Source organism: Montipora foliosa, chromosome 5 (assembly GCF_036669935.1).
Source record: "Montipora foliosa isolate CH-2021 chromosome 5, ASM3666993v2, whole genome shotgun sequence".
In the NCBI taxonomy this organism is placed as follows: domain Eukaryota; kingdom Metazoa; phylum Cnidaria; class Anthozoa; order Scleractinia; family Acroporidae; genus Montipora; species Montipora foliosa.
In genome coordinates, this window is record NC_090873.1 from 41,973,985 (window position 1) to 41,995,288 (window position 21,304).

At 37.6% G+C, this 21,304-nt stretch overlaps 1 protein-coding gene across 4 annotated transcripts in view; it reads left to right on the forward strand.

The window, feature by feature from the left end:
- LOC138004217 (uncharacterized) overlaps positions 1-21,304 on the forward strand; it is a 73,820-nt gene that overhangs the window by 37,130 nt on the left and 15,386 nt on the right. For 2 of the 4 annotated variants that reach the window (XM_068850670.1, XM_068850671.1), the window contains 9 exons: positions 11,536-11,941; positions 12,677-13,071; positions 14,255-14,383; positions 14,702-15,125; positions 15,796-16,193; positions 16,649-16,777; positions 18,631-18,804; positions 19,926-20,111; positions 20,939-21,121. In XM_068850670.1, the coding sequence (XP_068706771.1) occupies positions 11,536-11,941; positions 12,677-13,071; positions 14,255-14,383; positions 14,702-15,125; positions 15,796-16,193; positions 16,649-16,777; positions 18,631-18,804; positions 19,926-20,111; positions 20,939-21,121 (2,424 nt within the window). The remainder of the gene's footprint in view (positions 1-11,535; positions 11,942-12,676; positions 13,072-14,254; positions 14,384-14,701; positions 15,126-15,795; positions 16,194-16,648; positions 16,778-18,630; positions 18,805-19,925; positions 20,112-20,938; positions 21,122-21,304) is intronic. The other 2 variants (XM_068850672.1, XM_068850673.1) reach the window with 2 other exon arrangements.

The following is a 21,304-nucleotide window of genomic DNA, read 5'->3' on the forward strand; positions in this document are numbered from 1 at the left end:
ACGTCCTAACACATGTAATAAAAGTTGAAAACTCAACCATATAAACGCCTAAATTTCATGATAACATGGCAAAAAGCAGTTAAATGTTAAAGAAAACACTAATTGTGCTTGTTTTTCAAAGGAACTGTAAACGCTAAGGAAAAAGTCGTCTTTCCAATGTAATACCACACCCTGAATTTTCAGACATGTATGAGAGTAGGAAATCTGCTTTGAACACTTATAACTCTCGTAGTATTTGACATGTGGCTTCCATTTCTTATTCTGGACATGTTCTTATAATGTACTTTCCAATGCATAAATAAAATATCACAATACTGAAATTTGGTTAAAATCATCGTTTTATGATTTGTTTTTCAGACTTGCGTGACGCTTCATAACGTTACTCCAAAATCCGTTCTGTTGGGAAAACGTTTACTAAGAATGTCATAAAAATACATTTTTGTTGTTTCATGTTTCATATTCGTTAAAAGAAAGCTTTCTTATTTTGAGGACGTTGGAAGAATGCCAAAAACTGATTTATTTCAATCGATTTAGCAAGAAATGGTGCGAGCAGTGCAAGAGCACTTACATTACTCTCGACATCACTCCAAACATTACTCCATTTTCGAAGCCTAAAATAATGCCTTTACAGCACAGCTACAGATAAAATATTGAAACTGGAGTGTAAAGGGTTTCAAAGGAAATAGTAGAAGGAGTTTTGATGGTCATTTCAGCTTTATTTTAGGTAAATTGCAACATTACTCCATAAAGAGACCTTAAATTGAAATAATGTATCTAATTAACCTTTGTGTATACATGGTTTCAATGGAGTAATGTTGAAAATAAGTAGATACAATAGCTTTTTTCCGTAATGAGAAAGACATTGTACGTGTTCCAGTATGCTTTACATATAACTACGTTATTGTTGCAAAATATCACATTCACTAGGCATATATTTTGCATTTTCTTATGGAGTAATGTAATGGAGTAATGTTCACATACATGTTTACTGTTCCCAAAATAGGTCAATGATTGACAGGCCATCCTAGTCACGCTAAAAGAAGTAATCACTGTTAATTTACTTATTTAATGTGACTCCGTGATCTGTTTGAAATGCATATGACGTTTTTAAAAGGCGCTGCTCTCAACTTGGCAAAGTGCAACTGACATTGTAAGAGTTTAGTACGTGAACTCGTTTGACCTTTCAAGACCAGCTTTTTGGCTTTAACTAACTATCATTTAGTCTCCTCCCCTTTCTGTTCATTTACGAAGCAATTTTCATCATTTTAGTAGCTCTACAACTTGATACCGTATTGAGACACCAATGTAACATGACGTCGTAACACATGTAATGAAAGTTGAAAACTTAACCAGATAAACGCCTAAATTTCATGATAACATGGCAAAAAGCAGTTAAATGTTAAAGAAAACACTAATTGTGCTTGTTTTTCAAAGGAACTGTAAACGCTAAGGAAAAAGTCGTCTTTCCAATTTAATACCACACCCTGAATTTTCAGACAGTATGAGAGTAGGAAATCTGCTTTGAACGCTTATAACTCTCGTAGTATTTGACATGTGGCTTCCATTTCTTATTCTGGACATGTTCTTATAATGTACTTTCCAATGCATAAATAAAATCTCACAATACTGAAATTTGGTTAAAATCATCGTTTTATGATTTGGATTTCAGACTTGCGTGACGCTTCATAACGTTACTCCAAAATCCGTTCTGTTGGGAAAACGTTTACTAAGAATGTCATAAAAATACATTTTTGTTGTTTCATGTTTCATATTCGTTAAAAGAAAGCTTTCTTATTTTGAGGACGTTGGAAGAATGCCAAAAATTGATTTATTTCAATCGATTTAGCAAGAAATGGTGCGAGCAGTGCAAGAGCACTTACATTACTCTCGACATCACTCCAAACATTACTCCATTTTCGAAGCCTAAAATAATGCCTTTACAGCACAGCTACAGATAAAATATTGAAACTGGAGTGTAAAGGGTTTCAAAGGAAATAGTAGAAGGAGTTTTGATGGTCATTTCAGCTTTATTTTAGGTAAATTGCAACATTACTCCATAAAGAGACCTTAAATTGAAATAATGTATCTAATTAACCTTTGTGTATACATGGTTTCAATGGAGTAATGTTGAAAATAAGTAGATACAATGCCTTTTGTCCGTAATGAGAAAGACATTGTACGTGTTCCAGTGTGCTTTACATATAACTACGTTATTGTTGCAAAATATCACATTCGCTAGGCATATATTTTGCATTTTCTTATGGAGTAATGTAACGGAGTAATGTTCACATACATGTTTACTGTTCCCAAAATAGGTCAATGATTGACAGGCCATCCTAGTCACGCTAAAAGAAGTAATCACTGTTAATTTACTTATTTAATGTGACTCCGTGATCTGTTTGAAATGCATATGACGTTTTTAAAAGGCGCTGCTCTCAACTTGGCAAAGTGCAACTGACATTGTAAGAGTTTAGTACGTGAACTCGTTTGACCTTTCAAGACCAGCTTTTTGGCTTTAATTAACTATCATTTAGTCTCCTCCCCTTTCTGTTCATTTACGAAGCAATTTTCATCATTTTAGTAGCTCTACAACTTGATACCGTATTGAGACACCAATGTAACATGACGTCCTAACACATGTAATGAAAGTTGAAAACTTAACCAGATAAACGCCTAAATTTCATGATAACATGGCAAAAGGCAGTTAAATGTTAAAGAAAACACTAATTGTGCTTGTTTTTCAAAGGAACTGTAAACGCTAAGGAAAAAGTCGTCTTTCCAATGTAATACCACACCCTGAATTTTCAGACAATCATAGACAAAAGTAGTTGGGAAGGTTATATAAATGAACCACACCCAAGCTGTATTTCAACCCACTTCTGTTTAAGCTCAAAAGAAAAAGTTTCACTTTTTCGTACATAACCCCCCTCCCCCCTATTCAATGTTGGAAGGCAACTCAACAATTTCACACTGAAACCATTCAGTTTTACACAACATTGAAGGAGGGGGGAGGGAAGAAAAGCAATGAAAACTTCAAAAGTGCTAACCTTCCCAACAGTTTTGTCTAGGATTGTATGAGAGTAGGAAATCTGCTTTGAACGCTTATAACTCTCGTAGTATTTGACATGTGGCTTCAATTTCTTATTCTGGACATGTTCTTATAATGTACTTTCCAATGCATAAATAAAATCTCACAATACTGAAATTTGGTTAAAATCATCGTTTTATGATTTGGATTTCAGACTTGCGTGACGCTTCATAACGTTACTCCAAAATCCGTTCTGTTGGGAAAACGTTTACTAAGAATGTCATAAAAATACATTTTTGTTGTTTCATGTTTCATATTCGTTAAAAGAAAGCTTTCTTATTTTGAGGACGTTGGAAGAATGCCAAAAACTGATTTATTTCAATCGATTTAGCAAGAAATGGTGCGAGCAGTGCAAGAGCACTTACATTACTCTCGACATCACTCCAAACATTACTCCATTTTCGAAGCCTAAAATAATGCCTTTACAGCACAGCTACAGATAAAATATTGAAACTGGAGTGTAAAGGGTTTCAAAGGAAATAGTAGAAGGAGTTTTGATGGTCATTTCAGCTTTATTTTAGGTAAATTGCAACATTACTCCATAAAGAGACCTTAAATTGAAATAATGTATCTAATTAACCTTTGTGTATACATGGTTTCAATGGAGTAATGTTGAAAATAAGTAGATACAATGCCTTTTGTCCGTAATGAGAAAGACATTGTACGTGTTCCAGTATGCTTTACATATAACTACGTTATTGTTGCAAAATATCACATTCGCTAGGCATATATTTTGCATTTTCTTATGGAGTAATGTAACGGAGTAATGTTCACATACATGTTTACTGTTCCCAAAATAGGTCAATGATTGACAGGCCATCCTAGTCACGCTAAAAGAAGTAATCACTGTTAATTTACTTATTTAATGTGACTCCGTGATCTGTTTGAAATGCATATGACGTTTTTAAAAGGCGCTGCTCTCAACTTGGCAAAGTGCAACTGACATTGTAAGAGTTTAGTACGTGAACTCGTTTGACCTTTCAAGACCAGCTTTTTGGCTTTAATTAACTCTCATTTAGTCTCCTTCCCTTTCTGTTCATTTACGAAGCAATTTTCATCATTTTAGTAGCTCTACAACTTGATACCGTATTGAGACACCAATGTAACATGACGTCCTAACACATGTAATGAAAGTTGAAAACTTAACCAGATAAACGCCTAAATTTCATGATAACATGGCAAAAGGCAGTTAAATGTTAAAGAAAACACTAATTGTGCTTGTTTTTCAAAGGAACTGTAAACGCTAAGGAAAAAGTCGTCTTTCCAATTTAATACCACACCCTGAATTTTCAGACAATCATAGACAAAAGTAGCTGGGAAGGTTATATAAATGAACCACACCCAAGCTGTATTTCAACCCGCTTCTGTTTAAGCTCAAAAGAAAAAGTTTCACTTTTTCGTACATAACCCCCCTCCCCCCTATTCAATGTTGGAAGGCAACTCAACAATTTCACACTGAAACCATTCAGTTTTACACAACATTGAAGGAGGGGGGAGGGAAGAGAAGCAATGAAAACTTCAAAAGTGCTAACCTTCCCAACAGTTTTGTCTAGGATTGTATGAGAGTAGGAAATCTGCTTTGAACGCTTATAACTCTCGTAGTATTTGACATGTGGCTTCAATTTCTTATTCTGGACATGTTCTTATAATGTACTTTCCAATGCATAAATAAAATCTCACAATACTGAAATTTGGTTAAAATCATCGTTTTATGATTTGGATTTCAGACTTGCGTGACGTTTCATAACGTTACTCCAAAATACGTTCTGTTGGGAAAACGTTTACTAAGAATGTCATAAAAATACATTTTTGTTGTTTCATGTTTCATATTCGTTAAAAGAAAGCTTTCTTATTTTGAGGACGTTGGAAGAATGCCAAAAACTGATTTATTTCAATCGATTTAGCAAGAAATGGTGCGAGCAGTGCAAGAGCACTTACATTACTCTCGACATCACTCCAAACATTACTCCATTTTCGAAGCCTAAAATAATGCCTTTACAGCACAGCTACAGATAAAATATTGAAACTGGAGTGTAAAGGGTTTCAAAGGAAATAGTAGAAGGAGTTTTGATGGTCATTTCAGCTTTATTTTAGGTAAATTGCAACATTACTCCATAAAGAGAGCTTAAATTGAAATAATGTATCTAATTAACCTTTGTGTATACATGGTTTCAATGGAGTAATGTTGAAAACAAGTAGATACAATAGCTTTTTTCCGTAATGAGAAAGACATTGTACGTGTTCCAGTATGCTTTACATATAACTACGTTATTGTTGCAAAATATCACATTCACTAGGCATATATTTTGCATTTTCTTATGGAGTAATGTAACGGAGTAATGTTCACATACATGTTTACTGTTCCCAAAATAGGTCAATGATTGACAGGCCATCCTAGTCACGCTAAAAGAAGTAATCACTGTTAATTTACTTATTTAATGTGACTCCGTGATCTGTTTGAAATGCATATGACGTTTTTAAAAGGCGCTGCTCTCAACTTGGCAAAGTGCAACTGACATTTTAAGAGTTTAGTACGTGAACTCGTTTGACCTTTCAAGACCAGCTTTTTGGCTTTAATTAACTATCATTTAGTCTCCTCCCCTTTCGGTTCATTTACGAGGCAATTTTCATCATTTTAGTAGCTCTACAACTTGATACCGTATTGAGACACCAATGCAACATGACGTCCTAACACATGTAATGAAAGTTGAAAACTTAACCAGATAAACGCCTAAATTTCATGATAACATGGCAAAAAGCAGTTAAATGTTAAAGAAAACACTAATTGTGCTTGTTTTTCAAAGGAACTGTAAACGCTAAGGAAAAAGTCGTCTTTCCAATGTAATATCACACCCTGAATTTTCAGACAATCATAGACAAAAGTAGTTGGGAAGGTTATGTGAATGAACCACACCCAAGCTGTATTTCAACCCGCTTCTGTTTAAGCTCAAAAGAAAAAGTTTCACTTTTTCGTACATAGCCCCCCTCCTCCCTATTCAACATTGAAGGAGGGGGGAGGGGAGAGAAGTTTTGTCTAGGATTGTAGTTTTGTTGACTAATTGGATGATAACAATAAGTACTCCAACTCTGACCGCGTAGTGAAAAATCGAAGATTGAAACACTTCAGTGCACTTACCCAATGGAAAACTAATCAGGTGTTATAGGTTATCAAGTAATATAAATGTAAAGTAAAGTAAAGTAAAGTAAAGTGGTGCATTTATATAGCGCCCTCATCACAACGTCTCAAAGGAGCTTTACAATAATGAATTTACCCCCAGCGAACTGGAAGCATATACAGGCGCAAAATTGCAGCCGCTTCTAAGCAGTCCATGCATGCTGGTACTTAAGATGTAAGAAGAGAGAGATACTGGTTATCGGTATAATAAACATATGCTAAAAATAAAACCCTGTTCGGACCATTCAGTTCGCAAAACACCTCTGCACTGCAGTTTAGTGAAGTATATGTGGGCCAGGTGTCCACCGAATCTCGTTCTCTTGAATTCAGTTTGTTATTGCTATTCATCCTTGTCGAAAGGTTTCTTGTGATTGAACGTTGAGCAGAAATGCACGCGTTTTTATTGACAGTTATTGAGGAGCTGTTCAAATGTCGTTGAAACTTGCTACATCTCTTTATGGGGCAAGTTTGGCCGGGGCTTAAGTTGATAAGTTAATATTTATGGCTGCTGCAAAACGTTTTGTAACAATTCAAATGCTGTTAATATGTAGATGTATTTGTTTTAAGCTTAAGCTTATTGTATTAAAGATAATTGTTGTGTTTGATTTGGCTTTGTGTCTCATTTTAATCTCTGAATGGGAAATCCTCTCCTCAGAAAATGTAAGTAGGTAAGTAAGTAAGTAAGTAAGTAAGTAAGTAAGTAGAGGCTTTGTTTCAATTGACAGTAATACAGATTGTTTCTGATAAACTCGTGGCAGAATGATAGCAGCTGCGTATAACAAATAGGAATTGAAAACCTAAAAATGTGGAAACAGAAAAAATCGAAATATTTCATGTACTCAATCAATTTTTTTTTCCCAACGATTAAAAGTAATTGCAGTTGTTGTTCTTAAATTACTGTAGGCTTAATTATGTGTACCATATCATTTCAAATTTCCAGTGAAACATGAAGTTGCTAGAGACATAATACCCAAGTTCAATGCATAGTAAGCCAGATGATTATTATTCTTGAGCATTATTCTGCTATGCAGAGAGATTGTAAATACCTTGATGTTTTACCTGGTTAGTGACTGAGCCAAGGTGTCTTAATCTTGAAGGGCAGTATCATGGGAATTATCGCACATTTTGGCCAGAAAATTACTAACTCAATTTTTAGCGTCTTTGATTCATAAATTACTTCTGGATCACCATGAGATTAAATCACGCTTGGAAATGTTGGAGTCAAATTCGGCCAACTTTGAAATGCCGCGCGAGACCTGGGGTACAGTAAAAATCCAACATGGCCGACCATTTTTAAGCCAGGTAAAGACTTGTTTCCATATCTCAAAGTGCCCTTGGACGTGAGGGGCCTGGGGTGGCAGTAGGGGGTGAAGGGTACAACAGCTGAAACAGTCCAAACCTTTAAAAGAATGCTAACCTTAGGCCTAAACAGTTTAGGCCTAAGGTTAGCATTTTTGTATAGGTTTGGGTTGTTTCAGTTTTGTTGTTTCAGGCCCCTCACGTCCAAGGGCACCTTGAGATATGGAAGCAATTCTTTTACCTTTCAGCCACGGGCATTCAAAAATGGAACATAAAATCTATTATATCGCGAGGATACAAAATCTTAAAGCCTAGACTTATAAGTGGATAAGTTGAGATATTTAAATTACACATTTAAAGAGCTCTGCAAGTTGTTCAAAATGATTGCGAACGGAAAATCGACAGGGCTTCGCTTACGAGTTAACTTTGCTGTTTTATAATAAAATTATTAGTTCGGAACATGCAGTAAGACGACAGCATACCTCAAAAATGCGTCCAAGAAATCCATTTATGGAATTGCCTGATGTTTTGACGACTCAAGATCGTATAAAAGCTTTCTTGGTCACACAAGATAGTCTGTTGTTATGTTTTGCTTTTTTAGGTTCCACATATCAATATCAAGCAGCCGTGAGAAGTGCTCGTTTTTTACGACTTTCGAGGTGGTAAAACCCCCACTGTTCGACATGTCTTTGTTTCAACTACCATCTCTTTGAGTTTCTGGTTCTTCAGTAAGGCGGTATCAATCAATGAAAATCAATCATTGATCACCAATCAATATAATCAATATATAAAGGATATTACACGGTGGCGAGAAGATATGAATTTTATGTTCGAGTGGCAAGAACAATATTGTTCTTGCCACGAGAACATAAAATTCATATCTTCCAGCCAACGTGTAATGTTCTTTTTATTATATGGAGACTAAATATTGATAAATTCCGATTTTATTGTTTCAAAGTAGTCAAGGTTTACAAATACTGCTGGGCTTTATAAAAAAGGCGGGAAAAAAAGGCGGGAATCGTGACGTCATTGAACGATACGACACTCACAAAGGTGACATACGGAAAATACGCCACTCGGGTCCCGGATGAAGTGGCGTATGGAATCTACGAGTGGTTTAGTTCCCAGTAAAACACTCTCCTCCATATAATAAAATCAATTATTATAAGTTATAAGTGTTATTGATTAGTATTGATTGGTTCAACCAATCAATAAAAATCGATACTCACTCAGCATGACTTGTTAATTGCTATTGATTTTTATAGATAATCAATAATAAATTGTGCAACAGTAAAAACCCGGCGCACAAAACTTCTCGATTTCAATATTCTGTGCCGAGAAAGGATATCACCAGTGCCCCTTCACGGTGAAGGAAGGAGAAGTATTCTCAGTATCAAAGAAGAAGGGTGAACGCGGTAATGCGTTGAAAGTTTGTAGTGGTCGCGGGCAGCTCGGTCACCTTCAGTTGGAGCTTGTTAGCCCACTCTGGCCACTAGCACATCACAATATTACAGCGTAAGTAGGAGAGAATAAAGCATACTCAATTTTTCTCTGAATTGTAATTTTATTGTCTTCCCTTACAGTCGCGCAGGTAGATATTGGCCAGATGTTGCAAACTTTTTAAACTAGAAATCTGACTGTTCAGGTTGCATCATTGATTTTTCTCGTAGTTATTTACATGCGGGTGTTTACCATTTCTTTAAAGGTCAGTCTTTTCTCGGAAATTTCATTCGAAAACTTTGGAATGGCTTCTGTATTCGGACTCTTTTCCCGTTTGGAACAACCGAATAGTAAGCGCCGTCTCTTTCGTTCAATGGTCATTCCAACCGGTGCTTTTAACCAGTAAATGACTGGTAGTCACCCAGGGCCCTGGGCACGCGAAAGTTTATATTTTATTTTATTTAGGTATTTACTATTATCAAAAGTCGACTTGACCTTACACTATAATGTTAACGAACTGGTTACATAATTATATTACTTTATTACCCGTTTAGAAGTCAGTTTCTTAGCCAAGTAACAATTCTTAGCCAAGTAACAATTCGCATCACCTTCCAGGTGAGGGGCCCAAACCTATACTCAGAATTTAAGATAACATATTTAATTAATTTGGAATTAAAAAGCGGGGGGAAAAAAGCGGAACCATTCCGGAACAACTCCCGACCTACGTGGCGGCGCAACTCACCAGTTTCGCAAAGTGCCTTTGAGCGCAGAACGCCCCTACAGCTATCAGAGTTGGCCTCGCTACGCTCTAGAACCTTCTAGAAAAAACTTTAGCTCAGGATTTGACCGGAGATCTATTCAGTATTCAGCGCTGCAGGACTGGTTGATTAGCATAAATACGATTCATTTCAAAATTCTGTGTGCCGCCTTATTTATGGTACAAACCGTAATAAAATGTTCCTGTTTTTTGTGATTTGTGTTCGAAATAGAAAAGCACACTTTAACATCAGTTTAATATTGATTATTTTACTTTATTTTACTTTTCAATGAAAATCAATAAATCAATGAAAATCAAAGAAAATCGATACTCACTCAACTTCTCGACTGTAATTTTTTTGATTTCCAATACCAATCAATTGATTGTTATTGATTATTATTGGTTGTTATTGATTATCTTGATTATTGATCTTCATTGATTGATACCGCCGGCTAATACTTCTATCGCTTCTTTGAAACTATCGAAACGACCTCCGGTTCTTGCTTTCATCGGTCATCCAAGACCGCGTCTGGAAAAGCAGGCCGTTAGTCTGCCGGAGAAAATATGAATTCTAGAAACAAATTTTGGAACATAAAATCACGGTATCGCTGATGTTGAAGTCGCACCACCAAAAGGCAAATACCTGTTCTCTGTTACTATCGTTTCACTTTTCCTCCATAAACCACCTTAAAAGATTTCTGTTGAACTTTGTAAGCGGCGTTAAGTCCTGCAGTTCTTTCTGTTGTCCTTTAAAATGACGCCTTTTTGCCGTGGTGGCAAAGACAAAAAGAAGAATACGGCAAGCTTGGCCACATTATATACCAAAACATTCAGTGCATTGAATTCTGTTGTTTTAAAAAACATTTTCGGACCCAGGCCTTCGCTAGAAGCAAAGAAAGTTGAGCCGTTGTGCCCAAAATTCAAAATTCCCGCGATCGAGCAAAATTTTCCGGAAAAAATTTTCTTGGCCGAATTTGAGATAAAATCGAGGTAAAATTTTCCAAGCGTGAATTGATTATGTTCAAAAAGAAAAACAAAAAGCCACAGTAAGTGATTACCAAATTTATCTGAGACCAAGGGAAGAACTTAAAAGTTTTCAGGTTGGCGTTCATTTTCATTTTGGCTATGTGTAACCAAAAATATGTGTATTTTGTATGTTTTGGCCATGCGTAACCAGAGACAATCCATAACACTGCATCTTTAGCTCAGTGTAGGGCTTACAAAATCCTTGGAGACATATTCGAGACATGTCGTAGACGCATGTCCACTACAGTCATCTTAACACATTGACATCTGAACTGACCCCAGTCACCTGTGAGGGACGAGGCTTTATGTAACATTTTCTTCTTGCTAACTTGGTTTTCCCTAAACTTTCCAAGAGTCAATTTTTTAAGAAGTGTACTTCAACTGAACTCATTTAGGGTTGTAGTCTGTAACATCTGATAAGACCTCGATGTTACTGGTAAGAATAACTATTGTAGGTACATATTCCACTCACCAAACAACAAGTTTGCTCCAGGTTGGAAGCTCAATGCCACACTGTGTTGCACAAAACCTTATAACAGCCTGCCTTTATAACAGTGCTCACAGCAACTTCTATAACATCTCCTTAAATATCCATACATTGGCCCAAATGCCCTTGATTTGATTGCAAACTTTGCCTACGTCACCTTAAGTCACTCAAAATGAAGCTAATTTTGGGTCCCATCGAAGGCCTCGTTAAGAATGTGAAATTATTGAAACACATAAATCTTATTGATGTTTTATACATTGTAGAAGTGAAGAAGTTCATGCTTGTCACTGATGCTGATGCCAAGTTAACCAGTATCATTTCATTGGATGTTGAATATTTCATTGCCAAATCTTTGTGGAGCCATAATGGAATGCAGCGTCCTGTTGCTCTGGACTTTGACCCTTCTGAAAAACGAGTCTACTGGTCTGATGTGGCACAGGGCCTCATATTGAGTGCTTTCATGAATGCAACTTCAGTGAAGATTCTGGTGCGGTGCAATGTGAAAACTCCTGATGGCCTAGCTGTTGATGTGCTGGGGCGAAACATTTACTGGACAGACACAGAAACTAAAAGAATTGAAGTTGCCAGCCTTGATGGATCAAGGAGGAAGATCCTTGTCAAAGAAGCACTAGATAAGCCGAGAGCAATAGTTCTCGACGAAAGGAATGGGTAGGATTATTTAGTGATTTTAGCCTTACATTTGTGGAATTGTTTGATTCCGGTTTTAAAAGGCAAACTAAAAAGGTGACTGATATGAATCATAAAATGTCAAAGAATTAGTGTTGTTACTGTCGACAATACACAGAGTAATCTTACCGTTAAGTTATAATACACTCTCCACTAGCTACTTTAAAAAACTTTCCTTAAAAAAATAAGGGGGGATACCAATTTCGGAAACGCATAACCAGCCTATGCCCTATTCAGGCGTAACTGATTAGAGTGTAATTGTAAAGTGCTAAGTTTCTACCCCATATGAACCATGTGAGCGTTAGCCCTACTGATGGAAATGAGCCCACACAAGGGCAGAGAAAAACTCTGACCAGGGTGGGAATTGAACGAACCCACGATCTTCGGGTTAGATCATCGCTGCTCTACCGACTGACCTACAAGGTCAGACGGGAGCAGGCCGTGGGAACTGAAGATGTTAAAGTCACGGCAACGTTAAAGATGTTGAAGATGTTAAAGTCATGGCAATGAACAGTTTGAGAGCACGGGCAGTTTTGTTGTCAAAGATGTGCTTTGACGTTTTGTGTCCATTTAATCAAGTCTTGTAACAGTCGGTAGTAACGATCTTTTAGTCTCATAATTTACTGCTACATTTGTAAATTGGTGGATTGTGCGGATGGTTATGAGGAATTTGAAAATGTATTCTAACTTGTTTGTTTGTTTGTTTTTTCGTTTTAGGATGATGTATTGGACAGACTGGGGATCCGATCCAAAGATAGAGAAAGCTGCAATGGATGGCTCATCAAGGCAAAGCATTGTAAACGGAAATCTATCTTGGCCAAATGGACTCACTATTGACAAGACAACTAATCTTCTCTACTGGGCCGATGCTAAACTTGACAAGATAGAAGTGTCTGATCTTAATGGGGGTAACAGGCGGTTAATTTTGTCATCTTCAGCTGATGTCCATCCATTTGGTCTGACATTGTACCAAGGCATGCTATACTGGACTGACTGGAATACGAAGAGCATTTCACGGTTTAATTTAAGCAATGGAGACCAGGAAACTATGATTACTGGACTTCACCAACCCATGGACATACACCTATTTGATGGATCTGCGACAGATTCAGGTGCCAATTTGACCTCATTTTGTGTCATTTTGACCATATGGTTTAAAATAAAGATTGCCTTTGATTTGCCAGTATCGATTTCATTTTTGGCAACTTCTTTCACTAACAGTAGACCAATGGTCATTTGACTAACTGGAGGTGAACAGAGATGCAGAGAGGCGGGATTTAATTAATCTATTTAACGTTAATATCTCGTTTGCGTTTCAAGAAACTCAAAATCCGTAAGCTATTACGAGGCTATCCACTGGGACATTTTGTGAATTTTTTGGTGAGTCTTCGGTATATTTAGGAAGAGATAATTTTTCTCAAAGTATTAGTTAAATTTAGGAAAATAGGAAATATTGGAATTTGAAGTTAGAGAATTGGAATTTGAAGTTAGAAATTCGTAGACGGACACCAAACAGTTCTCCAGAAACCTGCAGCCGGTGCCCTTGTGTGGTGTCAACTGTTTGGTGGTGTTTCAAAACATTTTTTAACATTTCAATCCCTTCTTTAACCTCTTGAAATTTAAATACAATTCACGTTGTCCCCCACAAGAGTCTTATAACTTAAACTTATTAGGCTCCAACATCGCTAAAGACGCTTGATCTTCAAATCACTCTATTGACTTTGAAAATTCCCAAGTGATTGACAAGGGTTCTTCTCGTATGCGCAAGACACTAGAATCATGGCACACCGCTTCGATAGATCATGCAGATAACAATTCAAGGCCGCTCCCTAATCAATACTCTATTCTTTTAAAAAAGAACAGTTAGTTTCTTTGGCACTTTTATACATATTTTTTTCCCGTTTTAATATAATCTTTTTATTGTCTCACCTATTTTTATATATATTGTAGTTTTCATTTTTTCCATTCATATCCATTCATATCCATTGTAGCCTGACAGCCGAAAGCTCGAAAGTTTTAACTATATATAGCCAGTGAACGTTTTTACAATTATTAAAAACTTATTATGTCATTAAAAACGGTTCTCTCTCTTCCGCCCCCGCCCCCCCCCCCCTCCCCCCCTCCCACCTCATCTCTCTGCCAATAAATATCCAGTGAAGAATGAGCTTTACAGAAATGCTTGATATGGACTGAAAAAGGTTTGAAAAATACAGGCATTTACTTTTTTTTATGCGCACCATCTTGTTTACGTTCAAATATGTTAACAATTTTTCAACACTATCTTTTTTCCTTAAGATTTTCATCCTTGTGCCAGAAACATGGGGAATTGTAGTGATTTATGTCTTTTAATGCCTCAAAGGAGGCATCAGTGCGCATGCCCGACAGGAGTAACACTTAAACCTGATGGGAGAACCTGCGACTATGGTAAGGAAGTATGAACTGAAATATTCTAAAATGCAGATATATCAAGTCCAGACAATGGGCCAGAACAGAAGTCGTAAAATCAGATTAGATCAGTTGACAATGGAATTTTGGTAACTCTTGAAGTGCACTTTTGGACATCATTGTACAACTGACTCAAGTAGGCATTTAATCCAATTTTACTCAGCTGGACTTTCAAATACAATAAGACAGCAGTCTCTCTTGAGAAATAGCAAAGAATGAAAGATTTTCATAATTAAAAGCTATATATCACTTGACTTTCCTTTTAGTTCTGACCCTCGTATTTTGCTCTTTCTCAAGATAACTTCAACACCAAGAGTTCAGACAAGTTCATGCTTTTTGCTGAAGGGGATAGTGGGGAAATCTATAAGGTTCCCCTGGCTATATCAGACACCCCTTGCCAACTATTAGGAATCCAGACCAACATATCAAGGCCAGTGGCTGTTGATTACGATCCTGTCGAAGAGAAAGTTTACTGGACTGATGTGACCTTGAAACTGGTGGCAAGAGCCTTTCCAAATGGTTCCGATGTCGAGGTGATAGCAGAGCACAACGTAAGCAATCCAGATGGGATTGCAGTTGACTGGCTTGGGCGTAATCTTTATTGGACTGATATTGGAACTAAAAAGATTGAGGTGTCAAAGTTGGACGGATCAATAAGAAAGAGCCTCATCACAACAAGCATTGACTCGCCAAGAGCCATTTTACTTGATGTTGCTGAAAGGTAATCCACACCCAAAAGTTCTCTTCTATTAACATCTGACCCCAATGTGACAAATTCGCTGTGTTTGAGGAAGAGTTCTGTTCATTTTGTATCATACATCTATGGACATTTGACTAACAAAAGACTGAACCGCGCACTAATCTCGGCTTATGTATATAGTCCACTCTACAAAACCAGGGAAATCGTGCTTCAGCAAGTTATTATATTGTGACTCCTGGGTTTAAACCATTTGCAATTTTTTCCATCATTGCTTTTCGACTATAAACAGCTTTCTGTTAAGGTGGCAGAGACTGTTTTCTAGTACTTTCCAGCTCTCGTACTTTCATGGATCATGTCTACGACCTTTATAGTGGTATCAAACAAACGCCCAATCGTTAGTGAACAAGTTATCAAAATTATTTTCATTCAATAGGTTACCATAGCAACATTACAACCTGTTAGAGACTCTCCTAATTTTAGCTTTAAGTGACAATAACTCAAAAACGAGCTTGTTGACCCTATTTGTTTAGTTTTGAAAAGGAATAAGCACGTCAAGATCCAGACTTTTGTAAAGTTAAAAAAAAAAAAATTAAGGAGAGGATTCAAAGCCACCTTAAATGAAATGATTAACACCTTCTAACGAGTGATTTTACAGATCAGAAGCAAAATGTACACATAACTTGTATTGCAGGAAGATGTATTGGAGTGATTGGGGATCCTCTGCAAAGATTGAACAGGCTAACATGGATGCTACTGCTAGGACAACTCTCGTTAGGTCCGGACTGGTCTGGGTAAATTCGCTTGCTTTGGACTACGAAAAACGGCTGCTCTACTGGTGCGACGCAAAGCTCGACAAGATCGAAAGAATAGATCTACAAGGAAATAACCGAATGTTGATACTGGATTTATCGGATGGTGGAGTGCACCCATTTGGGCTTGCTATTTATGAAGACGTGTTATTCTGGACAGACTGGATCACGAAAAGTGTCCAGAAACACAACTTAACGTCATCCTTGAGTGGTGTGTTTGTACACGGGCTGCTTACTCCAATGGAGGTTCACATCTATAACCATAAGGAGATTGCTTCTGGTATGCCTTAAATATGTAAAGAGTGTACGTTCAACTGGGGGCATTGTTGTGTAACAAAACAACTTTAAATTTCATATTTTGAGAGGTCAGTCCATTTCATGCACAGTTAAAGAGCACAAGAGGCCATATACATACACAAGCTGCAGTTCATTGATTAATGACACAAATGTTTTCGCTGTAACGTATGCTTTAAAAAGGACTTTTCATTTGTACGCAAAAGTGAATCATTATGTCACTGAGACAGCTTAAGAGAACCAATAATCTGTGAAAGCGATACAGAGTGAGCCGACAGCGAAAAGGAAATCAGCAAGTCTGATGGATTCCCGACAAAAGTGTAAAAAAGAATGGTTTTTGTGTGGTTTTGATAGAGCAATAATAATATTCATGATGATGGTTTTAATATCATCTTAAGTGAGGTCGTGTGGCTTATGAAATAACCCCGCCTATCATTACAGGGCCAACAACCTGCTCCCAACTGAATGGAGGATGCAGTCATCTTTGCCTTCCAAGCCCAAACGGTCATCAATGTTTCTGTCCTGAGGGGATCAGCTTAAAACCTGGAGATCCCTTAACTTGCGAAGGAGGTCAGACTTAAGGGTGGAGGGGAGTGGATCGAGGCGTTATGTACCTAATACCGAAAAATGCAATAGTTATAAATATTCTATTCCTTTTGGAAGCTTAAATATATTGAATACTATTTCCCTGTATAACTCTATAATTTCAATGCTTCTTTTTTAACCACATAGTGTTTTCCAACCATCGGCATAAAGAATTCGACAAAAAGCGTTGAGCTTATTGTTTATGACAAGACCACAACACATGCTTGATTTACAAGCCTGTTGAGGGAAAAGTAAAATACGGAGATCTTCTTAAAATTCCACAGGATGAAACGCAATATTATCACAGAAATAGTCTCTTCCTTCCCCTGGAAAAAGGATAAGAGAAATTCATGTAACCTGAACAAAGATGGATCAGTTTCGAGCAAGATGTTGAGCAAGACCGATCGATTAGCTCAGAGGTAGAGCACCGGACTACCGTTCGGAAGGTGCCGGACCAACACTCACGGTCTTTAAATAATTAAGGAGAAAGTGCCGCTTTTGTAATGGCATCTACAAACGGTTAGACTTTCTAGTCTTCTCGGATAAGGCCGATAAAAGGTAGGTCCCCTCTCACAATACTTAACAATTATTCCATGGGCGCACGTTGGATATGAGATGGTAAATAGCCAACGAGGCGCGTAGCGCCAAGTTGGCTATAACCAGTCTCATATCCAACAAGCGCGAATGGAATAATTGTTTTATTAAATTCCTTTAAACTCCAAAAGTTTAGAAAGTACCAAATGCGAGCGAAAAAAGCTAGCAAATCCGAACGAAATCAAAAAAACTTGATGAGAACCGATGCGATGTCGTTTAACACCTTGTGGTCAGGCAGACGCAGGCTCGTCACAAAAACATTTCTTACCTTTTCGCGTACTTCTAAACGTCGGAATTTAACCTAGCTGTCCGGAAAAACCTTTTTTTTGCTTTCTTCAGAGAGAAATTTCGCTTTCCGGCGCGAAAACTTTTAGCTTGGCAACACTTAGATCAATCATTTACCATATAAGGTCAAACCAAGGTATATGAGCTGATAACCGAGATTGAGTGAACCAATCAGAGCACGAGAATTGCATTATCCCAGGTTGAGAATTTAATAATTTCACTTAACCAGACTCTGTGGGACGGAAAAGAACCACTAGGGACGTAACAAAACTCTGGCTGTGACCACCCCAAGTGTCTGTCCTATTCCGTTGTTTAGCTCCCTGACCACTGGAGGTCGATCTTTTTAAGGGACTTTGTTTCCTCTTGTTGTACCTCCATCGATGTATTTCTTAATGCAAATGAATAAATAAATAAATAATACATACTTAATTGACCGCTACGAATAGGGGCTTTTCCGGGCCAATGAAACACAACGAAACGACGGAACAGAATAACAACAACTGTTAAGAACCCCAACTGGCCGGAGGCAAACCCGGTGGCTATTTACAATGCAGCTGGAAAGTTGAACCAGGGACTAAAAGGATCAAATTCAACGAGTGGTCAGAACGGGTCTTGAACCCGGGATTCCCGGATCTCAAGGCAAGCACTCTAACCATTGAGCTACACTGCCTCTCTTTATAAAATATAAAGAGACTGCCTATCTTTATAAAATGAAGATAGGTTTTTCAGTGCTCTGGTATCGTATCATGCATCCTATTTCACTACTTTTCTTTTCAGAAAATGCATTTCCTTGGTAAGGTATTTATTAATTTAGCAATCATGATTGGCTAACTCAGTTGAGCTGTTGCCCCATTTGTTTATGCCAAGCGATTTTGCAAGCTGGTGGCCTATGTTTCTGTCCCCTTTAAAATTGATCCACTATTCTGTAGATAACGTTGCGTTTTCTTCTCCATGAATAGTTACCCGTTGCCCTCAGCAGTCCGCACCTACGAATGGCATGTTAGAGCCATGTTCCAATCTGCCCGGACAAATCTGCAGATTCTCCTGTAGCACAGGATACGTGTTAGGGGGGGCAAGTATACGGAAGTGCAACAACGACGGATCGTGGACCGGGGAGCAAACGAATTGTACTGGTAAGCTACAATGCAGGCCATAACTCCTTGGGTAGACTGCTAGCATTTCCTTTCTGGCTACTGTAAATGTGAAGAGGACCAGTCCCGCCGTATTGTAGATAGCTTGTGCTCCAACAATGGAGTACTAGCAGTCTATGGTCCTTGGGGCACTTGTGAAACTTGTGCGATGACTAGCAAACTAAACATGATATATCTACTCCTTCTCTCCTTTTAGTGCCTTTCTCAAGCACTCCTTCCCCGTTCGCAGACGTATGACCAGCATTGTAGATAGGGGAATTACTCAATTTTTCACTGAAAAGTACATCATCATCGCGAACTGACGTCATTATGAAATAACTGTGATATTATCAGAGGCAATTATGACTTCAAAGTAGGGTCCAATGCTCTGAAACAGATGCCGCTAATATTCTACCATGCAGAATTTTCTAGCAGCTCAAAGTGTCTGAACTAGACTCATAGACCTTTTTCATAATGGCGTCCCAATAAAATATTCTTTTGTTTTAATGCTAATAAGCCTTCCTAGCCTCGTTGCAATGGGCAAAATTCAAAAGAATATGTTACCCAAAATGAGGCCAGTAGCTGCAATTAACATAAATACAATAGAATACTAAATCAGTCGCCATTTATGAAAGTGGTCTATTAACTGTCATATATACTGGCTAATAAATTAATCAGTATTCGAATAAAATTATGAAAGTGTCCAAATGACACGCGCCGGTGGCTCAGTTGGTTGAGCACCGGGCTGTCACGCGGGAGGTCGTGAGTTCAACTCCGGCCGGACCAACACTCAGGGTCTGTAAATAATTGAGGAGAAAGTGCTGCCTTTGTAATTACATCTGAAAATGGTTAGACTTTCTAGTCTTCTCGGATAAGGACGATAAGCCGGAGGTCCCGTCTCACAACCCTTCAATGTTCATAATCCTGTGGGACGTAAAAGAACCCGTACACTTGTCGCAAAGAGTAGGGCATGTAGTTCCCGGTGTTGTGGTCTGTCTTCTATGGTGTATCATGGTTGGGAGGGTAAAATAATGCTCGGAGATATTAGCTACACCAAGCTACTCTAAAAATCCGAGGGTAAATAAAGATATATAATATGATATGATATGACATTCCTCTTGCAGTTGTTACGTGTCCAGCGTTACAGTCACCTTCTAATGGTGAACGTCTTGGATGTACAGGAACAGTAACAGAAATCTATAACACAATTTGTCGATTTTCTTGCCATTCGGGATATAAAATTTTCGGTTCAACAACCAGAACATGTCGTGAGAGTGGAAGTTGGAGTGGCCAAGACTTCCGTTGTGAAGGTGACAATCAGTGTTTGTTAAAAGATAAGACTTTATTGTTTCTTATAAGCGTTATAGCGAGTCATTCCTCTTAATACCTCCCAATTACAGAAGGAAATAAATTCATAGACGTGATTGTTCAAAGGTGGGTATTAAAAATGATTCTTCTTTGAGTTCGTAGGGTTTGGCGGCAAACAATGACGTTCAAAACTTTTAGATGCCCTGCCGACTTAAGAATTTTCATAATGTACTTAGTCTAAAATTGTCGAGAACCTGCGGTGCCTCTTTAATTGGGGCAATGTACAGCAGTTTACAGCAGTTTCTTTGCAACAACAACAACATTTGTCAGATAATTCAAAAATAAATAAATAAATACAGAATCGAGCACCTTGTTCTCCAACTGTACAGGCAATTCCGATCTTGTAGAGTATAATAAATTGGTCGCTCCTCTCAAAACAAGAGCACCTCCTCCTTTTTTATTTTATTTTATTTTATTTTATTTTATTTATTATTATTTTTTATTTGTTTTATTTTATTTTTCTCTATTATGTAAACATATTCCGTGTTTGTGGGTGTGTGTGTGGGTGTGAGTGTGTTTGTGGGGGGAGGGGTGTTTGTGCTTTCAAATTAAAAAAAAAAAAACATTTGTCAGATAAAAAGTACCCACCCGAAGGTGTGGAAAATGCTCGGAATCCCGCAGTTCCCTTCAATCGTCAATTTTCGTCGTTATCCGGCTTTACCATCTTTGAAGTACTAATCAACGGTCATTTACTGGTAATTCCCGCATTTCTAAATCCCACTGACATATCGTTTTCACTAGAGGTAATTGTATTTTTAATCATTTTTAGCCATAAATTGCTCTCAGTTGGTTACTCCCCCAAGAGCTGTATTACTGTCCGTTCCATGTACTAGGACTTATGGATCAAGCTGTTCATTTTCATGCCAATCCGGATTCGCCAGCTCAATCGGAAATGTCACAAGAACATGTATGGCCTCTGGACAATGGAGTGCAAATGACATCATCTGTACAGGTACTAAAGCGTCATGTAATTAGGAGTATGTCATTAAGATCTAAGATAGTCCTTTCTTTACAAATAAACTGGAACTTTCCCTTGTTATTTTGAGACGTTTTCCTGTTCAAGTGAAAGCCTTTCTATGGTTCACCTATTTTTATAATACCTCTTACTAAGTTCTTTTTTTTAGTATAAGACAAA